The sequence below is a fragment of the Mytilus edulis genome, chromosome 8, assembly GCF_963676685.1.
Source record: "Mytilus edulis chromosome 8, xbMytEdul2.2, whole genome shotgun sequence".
NCBI classification, from domain to species: domain Eukaryota; kingdom Metazoa; phylum Mollusca; class Bivalvia; order Mytilida; family Mytilidae; genus Mytilus; species Mytilus edulis.
The window spans coordinates 27,971,016-27,991,250 of NC_092351.1; the positions used below are offsets into that span (position 1 = coordinate 27,971,016).

A 20,235-nucleotide genomic window follows, 5' to 3' on the forward strand; every position below is an offset into this window, starting at 1 on the left:
AATGCTCTTCAACTTTGTACTTGTTTGGCTTTATAACTATTTTGATATGAGCGTCACTAATGAGTCGTAAGTAGACGAAACGCGCGTCTGGCGTACTAAATTATAATCCTGGTACCTTTGATAACTATTTACACCACTGGGTCGATGCCACTTCGGTGTTGACATGAATATCAATAATGTGGTCATTTTTATTGATTTCCTGTTTACGAAAAACTAAGGATTTTCTTATCCCAGGCATAGATTTAATTCTTTAACCGTATTTGGCACAACTTTTTGGAATTTTGGATCGTCAATGCTCTTCAACTTTGTACTTGTTTGGCTTTATAAATATTTTGATATGAGAGTCACTGATGAGTCTTATTAATTCGTTTTAGCTTAAACCATGAAAAACATTGCTAATTATTTTAATTTAGAAAAAAATATCAAAATAAAGACTCTAGATCTGCACTTAAGGTGGAGCGGGCCTATTCGAAGTTTCTGTCAGAAGTGACGTATTCTATTTTTTTTAATATTTTTAGACAGTAAATCAAATTGATGGAAAAAAATAGGGGGCCCAGATCATTTAAGGTGGCTCGCGGGTATAAATCACCTTTTTTCAAACTATAGGATTTCGCTATTTTTTTCTTCAAATAAACTTCATCCAGTAAATTATTAAAAAAAATGAAATAAAAATATGGGGTCACCGTTCATTTAAGCTAACAATGTGCCTCCGAAAGAAGCATGCATTTTTGTTATAGTACTATTTTTCTGTTGAACTAATAGGAGAAAAAGAGTTCATATCGAAATTAAAGAAAGAACTAAATAATAAAAATCGCTTAAAATTTAACTAGTTTAGTTTAAGTACACCTTATTTGAAAAAGTAATAAAAAAAATATAGGTCACCGATGAGTTAAATAAAATATTACAATTTTAATGCAAAAAAATGACAATTTTGCACCAAAGGCAGATAATTTGGAGCTTTTTCAATCATATAAACATTTGAAAAGTCATCTGGAGTGAAAACGAATTGATTTTTTAGATAGTTTTTGTACCATATCATAAAGTAACAACTAATAGTGTAACAAATAAAATTTAAAATTAAAAAAAATGTTTAGATTTTTGCTGATTTTTTTGTATCAAGCTCAAACTATTACTTTTAAAGAGGTCACTAAAAGGGACCGTTTTTTTCAATGAAATGATTGGGAAAATATAGTGTTGACATAGTTTTATCGGTTTATCAAAAACACTCTGTGACACTTGGTCCAAAACTGTAAAATAAAAAGCTAAACTATAGCTTCAAAGAATAAGCAAATAAAAAATATAGGTCACCGATAAGAGAAAAAAGATATTTTGCCTTAAAACACAAAATTTTGGCAGGAAAATGGTGAAATTGGGTTAAATGTCATTGTGAGTCTTTCACAGATCCACATAATAATGATAATATTTTTTTAGTTAAAGAAATACAATAATTTATCAATTTAATCAATCAAAATACATGTATAAAAAAAAGATAAAAGTGAATTTTCGAAACAAACTTTTCGTGTGCATGGTAAGTCATGCGCGAAATTATGCGCAGCCGAATAGTCCCTATCCACCTTAACTGACAAACTTTTTCTTTACATAAAACACGAATCAGCACCTCTTTCACAGATACACATAATAACGATAATATTTTTTAGTAAAAGAGGTACAATAATTTATCATTTTAATCAATCAAAATACATGTATATAAAAAAAAAAGTGAATTTACGACACAAACTTTTCGTGTGCATGGTAATGCATACGCGAAATTATGCGCAGCCGAATAGTCCCTATCCACCTTAACTGACAAACTTTTTCTTTACATAAAACACGAATCAGCACCTCTTTCACAGATACACATAATAACGATAATATTTTTTAGTGAAAGAAGTACAATAATTTATCATTTTAATCAATCAAGATACATGTATAAAAAAAAATAAAAGTGAATTTTCTACACAAACTTTTAGTGTGCATGGTAAGTCATGCGCGAAATTATGCGCAGCCGAATAGTCCCTATCCACCTTAACTGACAAACTTTTTCTTTACATAAAACACGAATCAGCACCTCTTTCACAGATACACATAATAACGATAATATGTTTTAGTAAAGAAGTACAATAATTTATCATTTTAATCAATCAAAATGCATGTATAAAAAAAATTAAAAGTGAATTTACGACACACACTTTTCGTGTGCATGGTAATTCATGCGCAAAATTATACGCAGCCGAATAGTCCCTATCCACCTTAACTGACAAACTTTCTTTTTACATAAAACACGAATCAGCACCTCTGTTTCGATATTCATTATCATTGATATGGTCATAATTAAAAATCAATTGTTTGAAATACTTTTTGGAAATGCAAAGATTTTCAACCCTAGGAATAATTTTATTTTTTCATATTTTGTAAATAAATTATGCCGTTAGTTTTCTCGTTTAAATTGTTTTACATTAGCATTTCGGGGCCTTTCATAGATGGTAACCTTTGCTGATTATCGATGCCGTACGGAGACCTATGTGTAATTTTGTCTTTTGTGGAGAGTTGTCTCATCGGCAATCATACCACATCTTTTTCATATTAACTATATTTTGAGACAATTAGGTCTTCAACGCTCTTCAACTTCGTATTTAATTTGGTATTTTTTTTATGAAACGCTCATCTGGCGTACACAATTTCAATATTTGTATCAATGATGAGTTTATTATAAACGGAGCGGTTAGTATTGCGGTTTGACTCATGCTCATTGTCCAAGTATCTCATATGTCTCAAGCGTGCAGAAAGGGTCATTATACAATCGTTGCATATACAATGTGCAAATACAATATGCGATGATTGAAACTCTGGTCGATTTGTAAGTATTGAAAACTAAATAGCATTAAAGGCGATCGATGTATGCGTGATATACATTGTACTATATTTTACTGTCCCTCTGGTATCTTTCGCCTCTCTTTAACATTCTGTCAACGAGTTACATGTAAGAAGTATGATAATAATATTAACGGTACCAATTTTCCTGCACCAGATGCGCATTTCGACAATACATGATAACTTATGAGACAACAATCCATCAAAGACCAAATGAATTAGATATAAGCTAGGGTTTATTTGAACGCATAATAAATGAAGCAAAATCCATACAGTGAAGTATGCCGTAAAATACAGTGTACTAACATATAAGCTATGAACAAAGATATTTACCAGGTAGATGTTCCTTTAGCAAACCATCCTATGTTAATATTGTGGCATTGTTTGAAAATAAAAAACACTTATCAAAATCATGTCTACATTAACCCAACTATGACAAAAAAGTAAAATAACAAAAGTACCGAACCACAAGGCAAATCGAAAAGTTCTGTATTAAATAAAACGACACAAAAAAACACAAACATATCAAACGAATGGAAACAACTGTTCTATGCCTGACTTTGTACAAGAATTTCTTTAAATAAAAAATGATGGATTTAACCTGCTTTTTAAATAAGTAGCTAAACTAGTCGCCTAAAACGGAAAATCTATCAACACGGTCTTGGTATCTTCCGATTAGCTTGTTTAAAAAAAGGACAAGATGTTCTTTAACATAACCCTGGTTCATTAGATTTCTCCTCAGACTCTGGTGACGATTTAAAAAGTTTTGGTAGCAGCTGCAATTCCTTGAATACAGAATCAGTATGGCATATGTAAATGAAGTTTGGATAATGCTACTTATGTGGGGGATTGATAATTTCAATTATAAAATCGTCTCCTTTGTCATAGATTCTGGTACTGAAATTAGAAAAGTTTGGATTTTTTATGGAAAGAATATCATCAATATATATGAATGTAAAATAAAATAATCGGGCAACTTTGATCTTCTAGTTTTTGACAAATTCTGAAGGAAATCCGACTCATATGTAATTTAAAAGATGTTGACAAGGAGAGGCGCATAGTTCGTTCCCATTGGAATACCGACAATTTGATGAAAAAGTCTACCTCCAAATTCAACAAATATGATGTAAATTGGTAACCTCAACATTTAGATCACTTTTTTTTATCTGTGAAGTGTATGCTACCATTTTTATAGTGAAAAACATTGTAGAATATTCTTTTAAACGATTTTTTGTTTTCACATGGGGAATTGTGTTGTACAATAATATTAAACGTTTGGATATAATTAATTTTAGAAACAGATCGGGATTTAAAATTATCTTATTACTCCTTTACAGTTATACTAGAATCTGCATATGGTTAATACCACTAGGGAAATAAGTAATTACACAGTATTTTTGAACATCCCCTTCACTGCGGACAGCTTTTTGTCAATTTAATTGACAGTTCCTTTTAGAACATGCAGATGATCCGACGATGTACGCTTGTTTGTATGGAATGTTTGTGGTGCTTAGTTATCGAATACAAGCAATGTAAGTGATCAGGTTTTCTGTTCAATTTTATGTTCCTAGAAATCATAAAGGACTTATGATTTGCCATAACCTCATCCTTGTCAAATATTTTATTACCTGAGCGCGCATTTATTCCTAATTCTTTTACAAAAGACTCGTAATAATAGGATTTTATTTATATCACTGTACTAAAGGTTTCTCGATATAACTACGTTGTTCTTCAACTACTTTATTTGGCCCTTATAACTTTTTTAGATTCGAGCGTCACTGGTGAGTCTTATGTAGACAAACGCGCGAATGATGTAAATAAAAAATTTAATCCTGGTATCTATGATGAGTTTATTTGATCGCGGTTTCCGACAAAATTGTATTTATGTTACTAAAACGTTTTTGGTAGGAATAGATTTAAAGTAAGATCAATATGTGTAACTTATATAACAAAGAAATGATTATATTGTAGAATATACTTAAACAAGTAGAAACTTATATTTCAATTATTATTATTTTACGTTGGTTTGTATTATTTAAGGCAATATATTAGTTTACCTTTATGTTCTACCTTTAGGCTTCGTGGACTTGTTTAGAAAAGAGAGGCAAACGATATCAAAGGCAAATTCAAACAAAAAAGTCGAAAACAAACTGACAACGCCATAGCCAAAAGGAAACATAACAATAGACAGATAAACAACACAAAACACAACACTGAAAACTAAACACTTTGTATGATACACTAAAAACAAAGAAAATTGACTTTTGATTTTATGTTAAGCAGCTGTCTTGCCAAGGTGTCACATAAAAATCTTAAAAACGGGTTCCTTTGCATTGTTTTTACGAATACAATCCCTTGAGGTCATTTTGTTTTAATTGATAAGATGTTGTGTTTTTTTATCTATGGAAAACAGTAATTAACGCACTAAATGAAACAAGATCTGTTCCATACATTTTACTTTCTTGATATATTTCCAAACCATGAACATGATAGCGAAATCGAGTTAAGGTGAAATGTATGTAATTAACTTTTCAACGAAATTGACTTTATTGGACGTAAGTGAATGCACATATTCGAGTGTCAACAAACAACTAGACATGTTTGGATATTCATTGAAGTCGACCACACGTTTGGAGAATTTGATATGTTTAAAGGCAGCAAAGAGAAGGAAACGCTTCAGAGCGTAAAACACATTGAAATATATCATTTTAGCAACAACAAAAAAGAGGCTGCATTAGTGTACGTCAAACAAGAAATCACAGATGGTTAGCATGAAATCAAATATCAGTTTACATATCTAGCTATGCCTAAAACATACGGTGTCAATATCTTTTCAGTACACCAGTTCCGGATTTCGACAATAAATGTCTCTTCAGTGATGTTAGGGATCAAAACGGTATTTGAAAGGCCATATAAAAAGTACCCTCATTTTTAGATGAATTTTAAGAGTCAATATAGGATGAACGGATCATATAAACCGGAGGGAAAATATGATACAAGCCCAAACGAAAAAATATAAACGAGTCTTAAATGAAAACTACGTCCAAACCTATGATTGCGTTGGATAAAATCCGCAATTTTTATACGTGTGCATGTAAAAAAGAATTCGTTGTAGAAGGGTCTCAATACAGCACAAACAACATTTTCCAAAAGACCAAAAAAGTGAAAAAGTATATTTAAACAAAACGCATTTGACTAACAGGTCGAACAACTGATGTTCTTAAACCCTGCTGACTGCCAAATAAAATTGATCACGAGATGTAACAAAATGGATCTTAATATAAATTTAATACTAAACAGAAAACGATAAACTTGTGGCCAAGATGCTATGCCACAAACACAAGGTGTCAATATTTTTTTTTTTTTTTTTTTTTGTACACCAGATCTACAATGTAGATATATATATATACAACTCGTCTAAACATCAACCCAACAATGTTAGATATGTAAATTTGCTTTCGCAAATTTTTTGTTCTTCTCTCGCTGGGATTCGAACCAATGCTTCTCAGATATCGTGACACCAAATCGCCTACACTGTATCCGGTGCGCTAGACCACACGACCACCTTGGCTTCACAAAAATAAAGCTTTCGGTGGCCGGGTGTTACCTTTCCTCGTCAGTTTTAATCTAGCGTAGTTATACAGTACATAATATATAAGGCATGGAGATGTTATCGTTACAGATCAGCTCAATTATCTATAGTAAAGGATCCTACAAATTAATGCAAAATACAGTCACAGGAAATAATTATATATATCCGTACTTATATATATAAGTACGTCTGAGCTAGTGACAACTCTACAACCGATTTATCCATCGGATCACCAGCAGTGATGGTGATACATGGCTGTGTATATTATGTATATACAACTCGTCTAAACATCAACCCAACAATGTTAGATCTGTAAATTATATATATCCTCCTCTTCGGCATTCCAATCCGTCTATAAATATTGTCTAAATACACACAAAATATAACCTTCCTTTGACAGAACTAAATTTCATAGTATTCATCTGTAAAATATTTTCTATATACAGACACAATTTCACCATGGAAATGTGTCCTTCTCTTGACATTTTTTAATAGATTTGGACAATATTGCAATATATATATTCATGAAATATTGTCTGCGGGAAAATATTTAATAGGACATTTGTTAAACTAAACGGCTAAATTTTAAAACAAATCAGTTTATGTAATTTTATTTATAGAAAATCATCATGCACCATCATAGAACGTCAGTATTGACCCATTTATCATTGCATATATCACGTGATCATGATCTACACAGATTTCGACTACGACAACAACATCTATAATTATACTTTCATTTGGAAATCAAAAACAACACTATTGTAAGTATAATGTTTATAGATTTAATAGTCTCAATAAATATTTGAACTTTTTCACCTGAACTACTTCGTTAATTCTCTGACATCTCATCAGGTATTTGTTAATGTAAATATATTACTTTTTAAATTAATTCAATGGTTGACCCATTTAACATTTTCGAAAAGTCATTTACGCAGAACTTATGACAACGACATCGATTTTCATAAACAGAAACTTTTTTACATTACATTATTTCAATTAACATTAAAAGTCAATGTAAACCTCTTTATATTTGCAATCAATAGTCGATCAAATTCTTTGTGTTCTATATTTTGCTATGGTTTTTAAATAGCAAAGCCTGTTATTTTATTTTTATACATAATCGAAGGCGTAATCAAATGAGGAAGTCGAACTTCGATAGTCATTTGAAGTGCAATGAAAAACAACATTTTCAGGTGATTTCATATTTTTTTCAAAAACAATTGTCGTAGCGTGTGAAATAAGATTCATATATCAAGGGAATATTTAAAAATGGTTTTGAAAATAATGCCTTAGGACTTCACATGTTCAATCAAATTTGGGTAACCCAGCATAATATGTGGTATCCATTTTATAAATACGGAATGTAGTTTTGGTTATGAAAGCCTGAAGAAAAAAAGAAGGCATTCAAAAGTAAAATAACAAAAAAAATACCGAACTCCGAGGACAAATCAAACGGAAAGTCCGTAATGAAATGGCCAATCAAAAGCACAAACAAGTCAAACGAATGGACATTCCTGACTTGGTACATGCATTCTCTTATGTAAAAACGGATTAAACCTGATTTGTCGCTAGCTTAACCTCTGACTTGTATGACAGTCGCATACTATTCCGTTATATTGACAACGAGGTGTGTACAAACAAACATATAAAAATGTCAAATATAGGGGTACACCATTTAACATTGAGTTATAATCTTGAAATTGAAGAAAATAATTCATAGCAACAGAACACAATGACGGGATGTATAAGAAAAGAGCCACGTCATAAGTTACAAAGAAACACAAAACAAGCATATAGGAAAAGCACATTAAAACAAATGAAAGACAAGAATACAAATACCATAGCATAACAACATTATGACGGTATGACACGTCAAATGAATATCACAAAAAACTAAAATTAAAAGAAATATTAAGACAAATTAAAAACTAATTCTTCAGAGAACAATTGACGGTCTTTTCACCTCGCTAATAAGAAAGAAATTATAAAAAAACTATAATAGAAAATGTCACTCCGTGTTGATGTACTGTGGTAAATCAAACTGATAAAAAAAATGATTAATAGGTTTATGCAGAAGACTCATTTGTTTTATAATGAACCAGAATTAATTTTTAGCAAAGGTCAAAATCTAGAACGTCAAATTGACCTTTGACATTGATCTCAATTTTAAGATCATAGGTCAGTGATCTCAAATCAAAGGACCCCAGGTCAATCACATGTATGGCTGTGGAGAAATGCTGATTTAAAATACCTAAGGGGAGAAAACTCCTATACGGGTTAACCAAAGCTCTTCGACTTAAATAGGTTGAAGTTGCGCCTTGTTATAAACAGTTATCTGGCAAAGACATCATATCATTTATTGTAACAGTTTCTTTTGAATAGCGATAACAAGCAAATTTCAAACTTTTTTACATGACCTTGACCTTTGACCTTGACCTCAATTTACTTCAAATAGACCAAGGACTTTATATCAAAAGACTGTAGGCCTCTACGACTTATAACGTATGAATTTACCCAACATATCGATTATTTTAAATTTTCAAAGGGAAATAACTCCCATAAGATGTCTTCCGATCACTTCAGTCAAAATTAACCAAATCATTCTTAAGAGTAGACGAACAATTTGGTGAAAACAGTTTGTTAAAATCTTTTACGATTTTAGAGATATAGCGATAACAAGAAAAAAGGGACGCGAGGAGATAACTCCTGTAGGAATAAGTGTTCGGTCACACAGGGTGAGTTTTGAAATCCCCATTACTGTACAACATCTTTGGCCAAAAATCCATTCGATATGTTGCAAGACAAAAAAGCATCTCACAAGGCAGAAGAAAAATAATAATTAGAAGAAAAACAAAAGGTCTTTCCACGAAAAGTGGAAAGACCTAATAAAAAGAATTCTGTAACACGTTTTCGATATGATAAACAACATCAGTACCCATATTCTACATTTCAAGACAATCATTTATTATTTGTGAAGTTGATTTGGAAGATTCATCAACAATGTATTGATGAACTTTTTTTAGAAAGGAAGAGATGTTCTTTGACAAACTCCTTTTTCATCAACTTTCCACTCGGACACTGGTGACGTTGTACAAAGTCTGAGTAATAACTGAAAGCTCTTGAATACCGAATAAGTTGAAACTTCATATCCCATATACAAGTGAAGTTGGTATATAGCTATTAAGATGGATAAATTTATCATTTCAAATTTCAAACCATCTCGTTTAAAATATTTGTAAAGCCAAACAGGTAAAAAGTTGAAGAGCATTGAGGATCCAAAATTCCAAAAAGTTGTGCCAAACACGGCTAAGGTAATCTATGCCTGGGATAAGAAAATGACATAAAACTATGTTTAACAGTTCTATTCAACTTACCTGCCCCATAGGTCTTCAATGCAGCGAGAAACTACCGCACCCGGATGCTTCCTTCAGCTAGCCCCTAAACAAATAGCTATACTAGTTCAGTGATAACGGACGTCATACTAAACTCCGAATTACAGTCAAGAAACTAAAATTAAAAATCATACAAGACTAACAAAGGAAGGATTAGTTTTTCTCATCACTTGGTTTCCATTGTTGTTGTTGTCGCTGTCGTCCGTCGTTGTTACCTTTACAAAAATCTTCTTGTATGATACTCCTGATTTAAATGTAACCAAAATTGGCCATTATGATCATAAGGGTATCTGGTTTGTAAAGAATCCATATTTTGAATAAATATTAAATAATTTACCAATTTGTAAATGACCCAGTTTGCATAATAATTGATATCTACCATTGTTTTCAAATTGTGTAACAAAATATCATCACATGAAACCAATAACAGAAGTTTGAGATATATTCCCTTGACCTTTAATTTTGTCATTTAGATCTGCATAGTCTTGATGATTATGCAAAGATTGTATTAATTCACTTAATTTTTTTTAATAAACACTCTAGAATAAAAAAAAAAAAACCATCATTTTTGTCCACAAAAAAGGATTTAAGGTGTTCTTGGTTTGAACCATCATCATAATGGAGATTAACAAATGTTTGTATTTTAAGTGTTTGAAAGTCTCTTATCTTATTTTTCAGAATTTGCTGATTCAAAAAAGATGACATCATATAGAATGACTCCAACCCGAAATAAAAGATATGACGTAGACTATGTATGTTTTATTTTTTTTAATGAATTAAGAACATTCCTTTTTATCTCTAAGGCAGCATCGTTATTCAGGCCGGATTATTAATGACATTTTTAATCCTAGTATCTATGATGAGTTTATTGTAATGGTCGGTCACTTGTCCATAGTAAACTGTTATTCTTTTTAAATAATTGAACACGCCTAACGAATGCTCAACCAATCGGTAGTTAATGTCACGCTATGATTATACGAATACGGGTTCAACTGAAGTAGTTTTTTTTTATTTGCAAGTCAATAATACAGTTGCTTATTTATCGATTTTATTTTCACTTAATAGAACACAACTTACTTCTTATGGCGAAATAGTATTTAAACATTTCCAAATGTTTGAAAAAACTTTGTTTCTTGTTGGGTTTTTTTCAAATGACAGTATACGCTGCTTTAATAACTTAGTGGTGAGGTTATATAGCAAGCAAATTTTGATTTTCTAATTACTTTGATCTGAGCGTCACTGAAGAGTCTTATGTACACAAAACGCGTGTCTGGTGTATCAAATTATAAACCTGATGCCGTTGGTAGCATATCTGGCCTTAATATAAAAAATTGCCGACGTGTTTCTTTTTTTAAATCTTTAACATGTATAATAATAAGACATCTGTAAATGTCTTTGTTATTTTTTAAATAGCTTTGAAGAACCAAAACTTGCCAATAATAAAGCTATGAAAATTCCAGAGGGATCATTTTCCCGCCAAAATTGCAATAGCTATTATCTCGAAATCAAGCATATGGGCCTATATTTTTCCGCTTTTTTGGTTCCTTTATCTATCTCATCATTATATACAAGTGTTTTCAAAAATCCTTAAATATAATGAATTTATCATAAACCGATTCTTTTTAAAAAATAACAGAACTAAAACTAACATGAATTTATGAAAACATTTTTAAGTCAACGAACCGAATCTTTTGGTAAAAAGATATAATTACAAAGGAATTGATTGAGCTAATGTAACGTGATACAGGTCTCATTTAACTATCGTAAGTGTTTCTCCTTAAACTAAACAAGCCACAAACTTTTATAATGTACACTATGAAAATATGTCAAAGTAAAAACATCATGACTGGATAGGTGTTAAATAATGTCTATTAAAATAAAATGAAATTTTGTGGTTCTCCTTACCCGATTTTATCGTAGATTTGACCATATCAACATGTGAACATTTCATCAAAATGGAATGTTTGAACCTTATAAAACTGCATACCAAATATCAATGAATACTTCCACTGAAAGTGACCTACTCAAAATCTTTCACACATTGATATCGCAGCAACCACGTTTAACATCACGCCTATGTATAACCTGGTTCATGTGTATGCGAAGGCGAGAAACAATCAGGTTGTTTGTCATTCATAATTTCCAAATAAATGCAGTTATATTAAATGAAAAAGTCCTTCACTTGTTTTTCTTCAAACAATATATAATTTTTCGTGATATTCGATTAGTTTTAAAACCCGAAGATATAGAGTAGATACCAGTATACAGACTTGAGACTATATAACTTAACAACATGTTTGTCGGTATAAAAAAAAACTTTTGGTGTGGCTGCATGGGTTCAAAATTCCAGGATCACTTATATGTCAAGTATGCTTCTGTAGAAAAATTAAGTATATGTTGCCTTTTGATAGTCAAAGTCTGTAAATATTCATAATATCTGATAAAACGTCGCATTCATAAGTTGAAAAACTGTGTGAATGATCCGTTTTCAGTGACAAAGAGGCTGTAAAATGGCTATCATCTCTTCAAGATAAGTATGTTGTTGTTCCTGCGGACAAAGCTTCAAATAATATTGTCTTTATATGTAAATCGTATTACTACGAGTGTCTTGTAAAAGAATTAGGAATAAATGAGCACTCAGGTAATCCCACATACAAAAACATATCATTTGACAATTTTGATATTTTGGCGAATCATAAGTCCTTCATGGCTTCTATGAACATTGCATTGAACAACAAATCGGAGTCTAACCTTGTCTAGATTGGATACCTAAACTTGACAACATTCCGTACAAGCAACGGTACATTGCCGGCTCATCTGCATGTTCTACTCAAGAATTGTCCTTTAGATTGACTAAAATTCTGTCCGCAGTGAAAGAGGGTCTTCAGATATACTGTGAAACTGTTTACTCGCGTAGTGATATTAACCATATGTGGATTCTTAAAAACTCTAAAGAACTTCTGGATAATTTTAAATCTCGGTCTTTTTCTGAAATTAGTTCTATCAAAACTTTTGATTTTTCAACCTTGTATACAACCATTCCCCATGTGAAATTGAAAAACCGTCTAAAAGAAATAATCCACAATGCTTTTCATCATAACAATGGTAGCATACGCTATAAATTTATCACTTTGGGATTCCATAAGGCATATTTTGTTAAGAAGGAACAAAAGGGTAAAACATACTACACAGAGGAACAAGTGATCAGTATGCTGGAGTTTCTTATTAACAACGTATTTGTTGAATTTGGAGGTAGACTTTTTCAACGAATTGTCGGCATTCCTATGGGAACGAACTGTACGCCTCTCCTAGCCGACCTCTTCTTATTTTCATATGAATCGGAGTTCCTTCAGACACTTGTCAAAAACAAGAAGATCAAAGAAGACAGGTTATTTAATTTCACTTTCAGATATATTGATGATGTTCTTTCCATTAACAATCCGAACTTTTCTGATTGGGTTCCATTAACATATCCACCAGAACTAGAAATTAAAGAGACAACAGACACGGCTTCCTCCGCCTCATTTTTAGACTTATACCTCGAATTTGACATACACAGTCGTCTCAGTACCAGAATCTATGACAAACGAGACGATTTTAATTTTGAAATTATCAATTTCCCCCACCTTAGTAGTAATATACCAACTTCATCTGCATATGGAATATACATTTCCCAATTTATTCGGTATTCAAGAGCTTGTAGCTCCTATTCAGACTTTGTAAAACGTCACCAGTGTCTGAGCAGAAAGTTGATGAACCAGGGGTATGTCACAGAACGTCTCGTCCATTTTCTTAAAAAAAAGTTCATCGGAAGGTACCAAGAACTTGTTGATAAATATTCCGTATCAACTTCACAAATAATACAAGATGGTCTTGAAGTATAGATTTTGCGTACTGACGTTAGTTATCATCTTTATAACGTGTTATAGTATTTGTCTTTAAAAATATTACTTTTACAGTTAAGTCAGTTTTTTTAGATATTCGTTTGACGTGACTCTGTGCTTATGTCAACCATCATACTTTGAACCACACAGTTATTTTATTTATTATTATTACTTTTACTGTTATGTCTGTTATATCTACTTTACGTGACTCTGCATTAATGTATGCCGTCATACTTTGAACGGCAACATTATTTTATGTCTATCCGTGCGAATTTCAAACGCGCAATTTTACACCAGTACTGAAAACCTTCCATCCTTTATGGGTAGATTTTACATAGATAAATAAAATCGTATAAGATAAGCAAAATGAGGATGTTAAATTTGATGTATGCCTTTTTGTGCTTCTTCGTTACATTTGTTGTTTTTATAGTGATTAAGATGATAACACAATGTTGACTGCTGTACCCCTATTTTTGACATTTTTACTTATTGCGTCTGTTTGTTTTGTTCACACATCGTTGACAATGTAATGGAATTTGATTAGACTGCCATACAAGTGAGAAGTTTAGCTAGCAATAAAACCAGGTTCAATCCACCATTTTTTACATAAGAAAATGCCTGTACCAAGTCAAGAATATGACAGTTGTTATCCATTCGTTTGATGTGTTTGGACTTTTGATTTTGCCATTTGATTTTGGACTTTCCTTTTTGAATTTTCCTCGGAGTTCAGTATTTTTGTGGTTTTTTTTTGGTTTTTTTTATAATACTACACCTTTAATTTTACAAACAAATAAAACCATATTCAACGCACAAATACTGGTAATTTATTTTATTTTTTATGACATATAATTTCATTACAAGCATTAGTTTTTATATACAATTAAAACATGTAACAGTTTAATTTGCAATCGCAAGTCTGACACATCATGAAACTGGTGCATAACACTGAGAAACGTCAAATAGTACTCACTGTGACAATAATGTAATGATAAGTATTCCATTTCTTTTGTCTACAAACAATTGGATACTAGCTTGAAAAAAAACACATAAGTATATAACATATATAAGTACTATGTTTGATTCTATTATAGGGAGCTACATATAAACGTGTTGACATTACGATACAAGAGAGTGTAGAAACTACAGCAGATAGATTGGCCAAAATATGTCTGACGGATGACATGGCGGATGTGTTCTTCTCATTTCAAAATGAAAAAACATCCCGCATACCAGCTCATAAAATGATCTTAGCACTGAGAAGTCCTGTGTTCAAGGCCATGTTTTATGGTAGTTTTTCACAAAGTGAAGGCGATATAAGTATCGAAGATATCAGTTTAAATACATTTAAGAGACTAATGGGGTAAGTAATACTCAGTATACAGTATATAGAAAATTATACGTCAAACTGAAAACTATTAGTGTTTTTATCAACCGTTCTGCAATAATTTTTTACTTTGCATACTATTTTTTTGTATAAAATAATACAATGTTGTAGTAGAGTTTATGAATTCACACAAACATCTAGGTAAGATAAGCTCACAAAGGGGAGTGCTGTAAAAACGAATAGAATGTTCAGTGCAAACATTGAAAAATACATCAAAATTAATCTTCTTTCGTCTAGGGTTAAAGTCCGACTCCTTACTCTTGTAAGGATCAAAGGGGTTGCATTATTACCCTTTGCTAAAGAGGATGATCAAAATATTATACCCAAACGAGTACGGTTTTCGAGTCTATTGCTATTCCTTAAATATACATAAAGCAAGAAAAAAAAACTATATGACGTCTAAATCAGATTTGTTACTTTTTTTTTAAATCTTGACTTAATAACATTCATAATGCACATTACTAAAAAAAATAAAGCGCTCAAGTGCATTTGTGATTAATTATAAAAACGCTGAGGTGCATTTAAAACACAAATAAACTTCACTTTGGATCATGAAAAAAAAATTTAACCTGTGACAATTACCTTTCAACTGTTGAAATTTCATGTCTGCCTTTCCACAAATATTGTTACTTTGCATTTGTTTTCAATGAACCTGGCAACCAATCGGACTATGATAAATAGTATATTGGCACAAATTATTTTAAATGGTGGTAAGTTTAAAGAATTATAAAATACTATTTAAAAGGTGCAGTAGGGTGCAATATTAACTAAAAAAATAAAGGTTTCAGGGCCATCATGAAACCGGTTCAAACAATGAGGAGACATTTCTGACAAAATTGAAATCAGATTGCTTTATATCAATAGAAGTTATTGATAAACAGTTATTTAAAATCATCAACAACACTATTTGTTTCAGAATGTCTTGATGCAAAGTAATACATAGATCACATAGTAATGATTTGAAAGTGCAGGCAAGATTTTCGAAATCTAATTCCTGTATCTAATTTCATATGTTTCAGATATCTATATACCGATCATCTTCAGCTTGCCAAAGATTCTGTAATTGCTTTATTGTATGCTGCCAAAAAATATCAGATCGCAGGGTTAATCTCAAAATGTGAAACCTACCTACAAGATAACCTCGATGTCAGCAATGCATGTTCTCTTTTCAGTAATGCAAAAATTTTCACAATGGAAAAACTCAAAATCAATGCACTTAAATTTATATCCGAAAATGCGATCGAAGTGTTGAAAAATGATGATTTTCTCTTGCTCCCTTCAGAGGACTTAGTTGATATTCTTAAGCTTGATTCCCTGTGTGTACCAGAAATTGATGTATTCAGAGCTGTTCTTAAGTGGGTTGATAATGAATTGACCAAAAACAAAACCATAATCTCCGGGAAATCAAGAAGAGCTTATTTTCTTAAAGATGGTATTCTATTCACTATCGGAATCCCTCTACTTCCTCTGGAAGAATATACATCAGTTGTTATACCGAGTGGTGTTTTAACAGACGAGGAACAGCTGCAAAGTTTTAAGGCTATAACAATTCCCAATAATGCATCAACATGCGGAAAATTCAGAAAATATTCGAGAATAGGATGTAAGGTAACTGAGATTTCAATTGATGATATACTGTATGCAGGCAATCACTATCCTAAAATGAAAAATCAGTGGGTTAATTTACAATCAGAAACTTTATCGATGAGTGCAAACAGAAGAATTAAGATTAAATCAATCTCCATCAATCCACGATTTCAACAACACAAAATGCCGAATAATTGCAGATTGAATTTTAATATCAAAATTGACACTGTTACTAATATTGAAAACGAAGACTTTGAAGAAGAGTATGATGGAAGCGATGTTTCAAAACCCAATGAGGAAGGCACAAACACGGTGAATGTTAATTTTGAAGGAAGAGTTTGCAAAGTTCCAATCGACAGACTTATTTCCGAAACAGAAAAGCTGGAATTGACAATCAGATCAACAGATGGATATTATAATAAAGGAGGGCCAGGCTCAATCAAACACACGATCGCGAGGTTACCATATGTAAATCCTAGGTTTAATGACATGATGTACCAACATAAGTTATCTCAACAAACAACTCTGTTTTTGTCATTGACAGACGGATATTTATTGGAAAGTTTTGAAGTGATAGAAATGTGCTGATAGAACAGACAGACATGTTTTTTTCGGGACTTAACCAAATGAATTTTGATAATTACATAATCCAAATGCATTCCTTACAATCATGAAATACTTGTTACTGTCAAATGTGTAGATTATCTGTTTACCACCATCTTGAATTGTACAAAAACAGTTGACAGTAGCTAGAGTTCCTTGCTTAAATCTTCCAATTATGGAGACGAATAGGTATTAAAGGGGTTAATTGGAATAAAGAAAATTAAGTGCTTCCATTTCCTATCATGATTTTCTTGATAGGGGGTTACTGCTCAAAAGGAAGCTATTAAACCAAGAGTTCCAAATGGTGAAGTTGAAATCATCCCTTCGTAAATTTTACGGACGCCATCACGAGTTGGTTGACCGTTATGGAATAACCGTTTCACAAATGATATCGGATATGTTCCTTACGACGTAACTACAATCCCCTTCCCTTTCATGAATGTGACCTACCGAATTAGACTATTTACCGGATTTATAATCACATAAGCAACATGACGGGTGCCACATGTGGAGCAGGATCTGCTTACCCTTCCGGAGCACCTGATATCACCCCTAGTTTTTGGTGGGGTTCGTGTTGTTTATTCTTTAGTTTTTTAGTGTACTATTGTTTTTCTGTTTGTCTTTTTCATTTTTAGCCATGGCGTTGTCAGTTTGTTTTAGATCTATGAGTTTGACTGTCACTTTGGTATCTTTCGTCCCTCTCGTCTCATATTTTATTTTTAAATTCTATCTCATATTTATATCTTTTTATTAACAGACAAAGTTTTCTGTATTTTTCATAAACAAACTATGCAAACTCTGGCCATTTTATAGCTTTGAAAATAACACGGTGATCTATACTTCTTATTATATTTTTGATAAGGCATTAAAATATCTTCATTCTTGCAAAGTAAAAGACCATTTCATCTGATGAAATGTATACCATTGATCCATCTCAAGCAGATACAAAGTAGTCATTAAATGACACAAGGTTATCAGAAGTAAAGTCTTTTTAAAAAGGTTATCTTTCTATTATTTTATTGATTTTGAAAGTTCTTTCTTTCTAATCATTAGAATAATAAATTATACGTTTACAAAATTATGCATGGACACTATTGACCTTCAAACTATATCAGTACAATTAAAATCCACACTATGCTTCCACCTAATCAGATAGGCTAAAAGGAGACTTTATATTCAATTTGATATTTATTAGAAAGAACACAATAGAGGCGTGATCCAAATACAGACAATGATAATATTAAAACAACATATAAATGAAATATAAATGCGTGTATTAGACCGTTGGTTTTCTCGTTTGAATGGTTTTACACTAGGAATTTTGGGGCCCTTTATAGCTTGTTGTTCGGTGTGAGCCAAGGCTCCGTGTTGAAGGCCGTACATTGACCTATAATGGTTTACATTTTTTAAATTGTTATTTGGATGGAGAGTTGTCTCATTGGCACTCACACCACATCTTCCTATATCTAATAACAACAAGTCATAAGTAAACTCTATGGGTATCATAACATTCTAAGTATATTATACGAATACCATTACATTTTAAACTCATATTGATACAATGCATATCACGATTATTCTTAATTTTCATAATTTTACTTAGAATACACAATCATCTATATAAGATATATCATTATATGCACACACTACTATAAAGGATAAATGTTATCTGATGAAGCAGTATGGTGGTCTCTCAAATCAAGAGCTTTTTCAATATACATACAAATAGATTTTAGTTCTTTTTCAGACATATAATTTAAAATTTTGGTAAAATTTTCATCCAAATACTTTGAATTAATATCATTGATTTTATATTTAGATCTAATTTTGTTATATTTATATAAAATAAATCTGTTTACATACCAATGAATCTGTACACTTCACTATGTTTCTGTTTTTGCGTGGTTTTTGTTCTAAATCTCATTTTTTTCCTGCCTACAAATATATGAACTGGTGTTTATATTTTCGTCTCTTACATTTAGACATGATCTTATTTGTATTTCTTTAAAGACATGTTTTTGCTGTCCTGTTTATGACTTCCAGTTTTACTCGTCCTTCTAAAGACTGGTTGAAAAAAAGCTTAGGAAAGATAATAAGAGGTGTTTTTTTCTATCTCCGGTAGTCTTCTTTATATGTCTACCGTACACCATTCTTGTCACAAAAAAATGTTCAAAATCTTAAATTCAAGTATTTTACTTCTTGAGAATGAATTGTCATTGTTTCTGTATAGCGGTCAATTACCAGTAGAGAAATTAAATATATATTATTGGATAAAATACTAAAACTTTATAATTGTACGTCATAAAAGACATCATTTATGTGGTACATTTTTGTTTTTCGTTCATTTTTTATATAAATAAGGCTGTTAGTTTTCTCGTTTGAATTGTTTTACATTGTCATATCGGGCCTTTTATAGCTTACTATGCAGTATGGGCTTTTGGGCTTTGCTCATTGTTTAAGGCCGTACGGTGAACTACAGTTGTTAATGTCTGTGTTATTTTTGTCTCTTGTAGACAGTTGTTTTATTGGCAATCGTACCACATCTTCTTTTTTGTATCATAGTTGGTTGCATATTATTATATATAAGTTTATGTATTTATACTTGGTAACAGTGGAAGGACAACATAACGTCATTGTCTCTCTTGATTATCTGATATATGTATTGTTGACTTTTTTTTATCTCCATTTTTTTTTCTCTGTGTCTTCTCTTGATTTTTGAGTAAACGATCTTGATGGCCTTATTTTTTTTTCTCTAATTTTTGCAATAATGATATTTACATGATTATCATTTAAAAAAAAATAATATTCATTCATGTATATTGTTGTACTCTGCATTGAATGTATTCGTCTTGTCACTATGGAAATATGTTATACGAGTTGCTTCGTAAAGAAAGCAAAATTATGCAAGTGCAGGTATAC

At 31.5% G+C, this 20,235-nt stretch overlaps 1 protein-coding gene across 3 annotated transcripts; it reads left to right on the forward strand.

Moving 5' to 3' along the window:
• Nucleotides 1-7,130: 7,130 nt before the first annotated feature.
• LOC139485259 (BTB/POZ domain-containing protein 2-like) lies at nucleotides 7,131-18,155 on the forward strand. Of its 3 annotated transcripts, XR_011655283.1 has the most exons (5): nucleotides 7,131-7,227; nucleotides 10,537-10,610; nucleotides 14,834-15,102; nucleotides 16,146-17,642; nucleotides 17,967-18,155. XR_011655283.1 is itself a non-coding variant. In XM_071269565.1 (4 exons), the coding sequence occupies exons 2-4, from the start codon at nucleotides 10,557-10,559 to the stop codon at nucleotides 17,299-17,301; spliced, it is 1,479 nt and encodes a 492-aa protein (XP_071125666.1). In that variant the 5' UTR covers nucleotides 7,131-7,227; nucleotides 10,537-10,556; the 3' UTR covers nucleotides 17,302-18,155. The 3 variants fall into 3 exon arrangements, 2 of the variants coding, with proteins under 2 accessions (XP_071125666.1, XP_071125667.1); XM_071269565.1 differs by having other exon boundaries at nucleotides 16,146-18,155; XM_071269566.1 differs by lacking the exon at nucleotides 10,537-10,610 and having other exon boundaries at nucleotides 7,151-7,227; nucleotides 16,146-18,155.
• Nucleotides 18,156-20,235: the final 2,080 nt, after the last annotated feature.

Bases quoted from the DNA above. Each gene is read 5' to 3' on its own strand.
- LOC139485259 (XM_071269565.1), top strand. From the start codon at position 10,557: ATGACATCATATAGAATGACTCCAACCCGAAATAAAAGATATGACGTA. The intron at 10,611-14,833 runs GTATGTTTTATT...ATTCTATTATAG, and splicing joins AAAGATATGACGTAGACTAT to GGAGCTACATATAAACGTGT. The intron at 15,103-16,145 runs GTAAGTAATACT...CATATGTTTCAG, and splicing joins ACATTTAAGAGACTAATGGG to ATATCTATATACCGATCATC.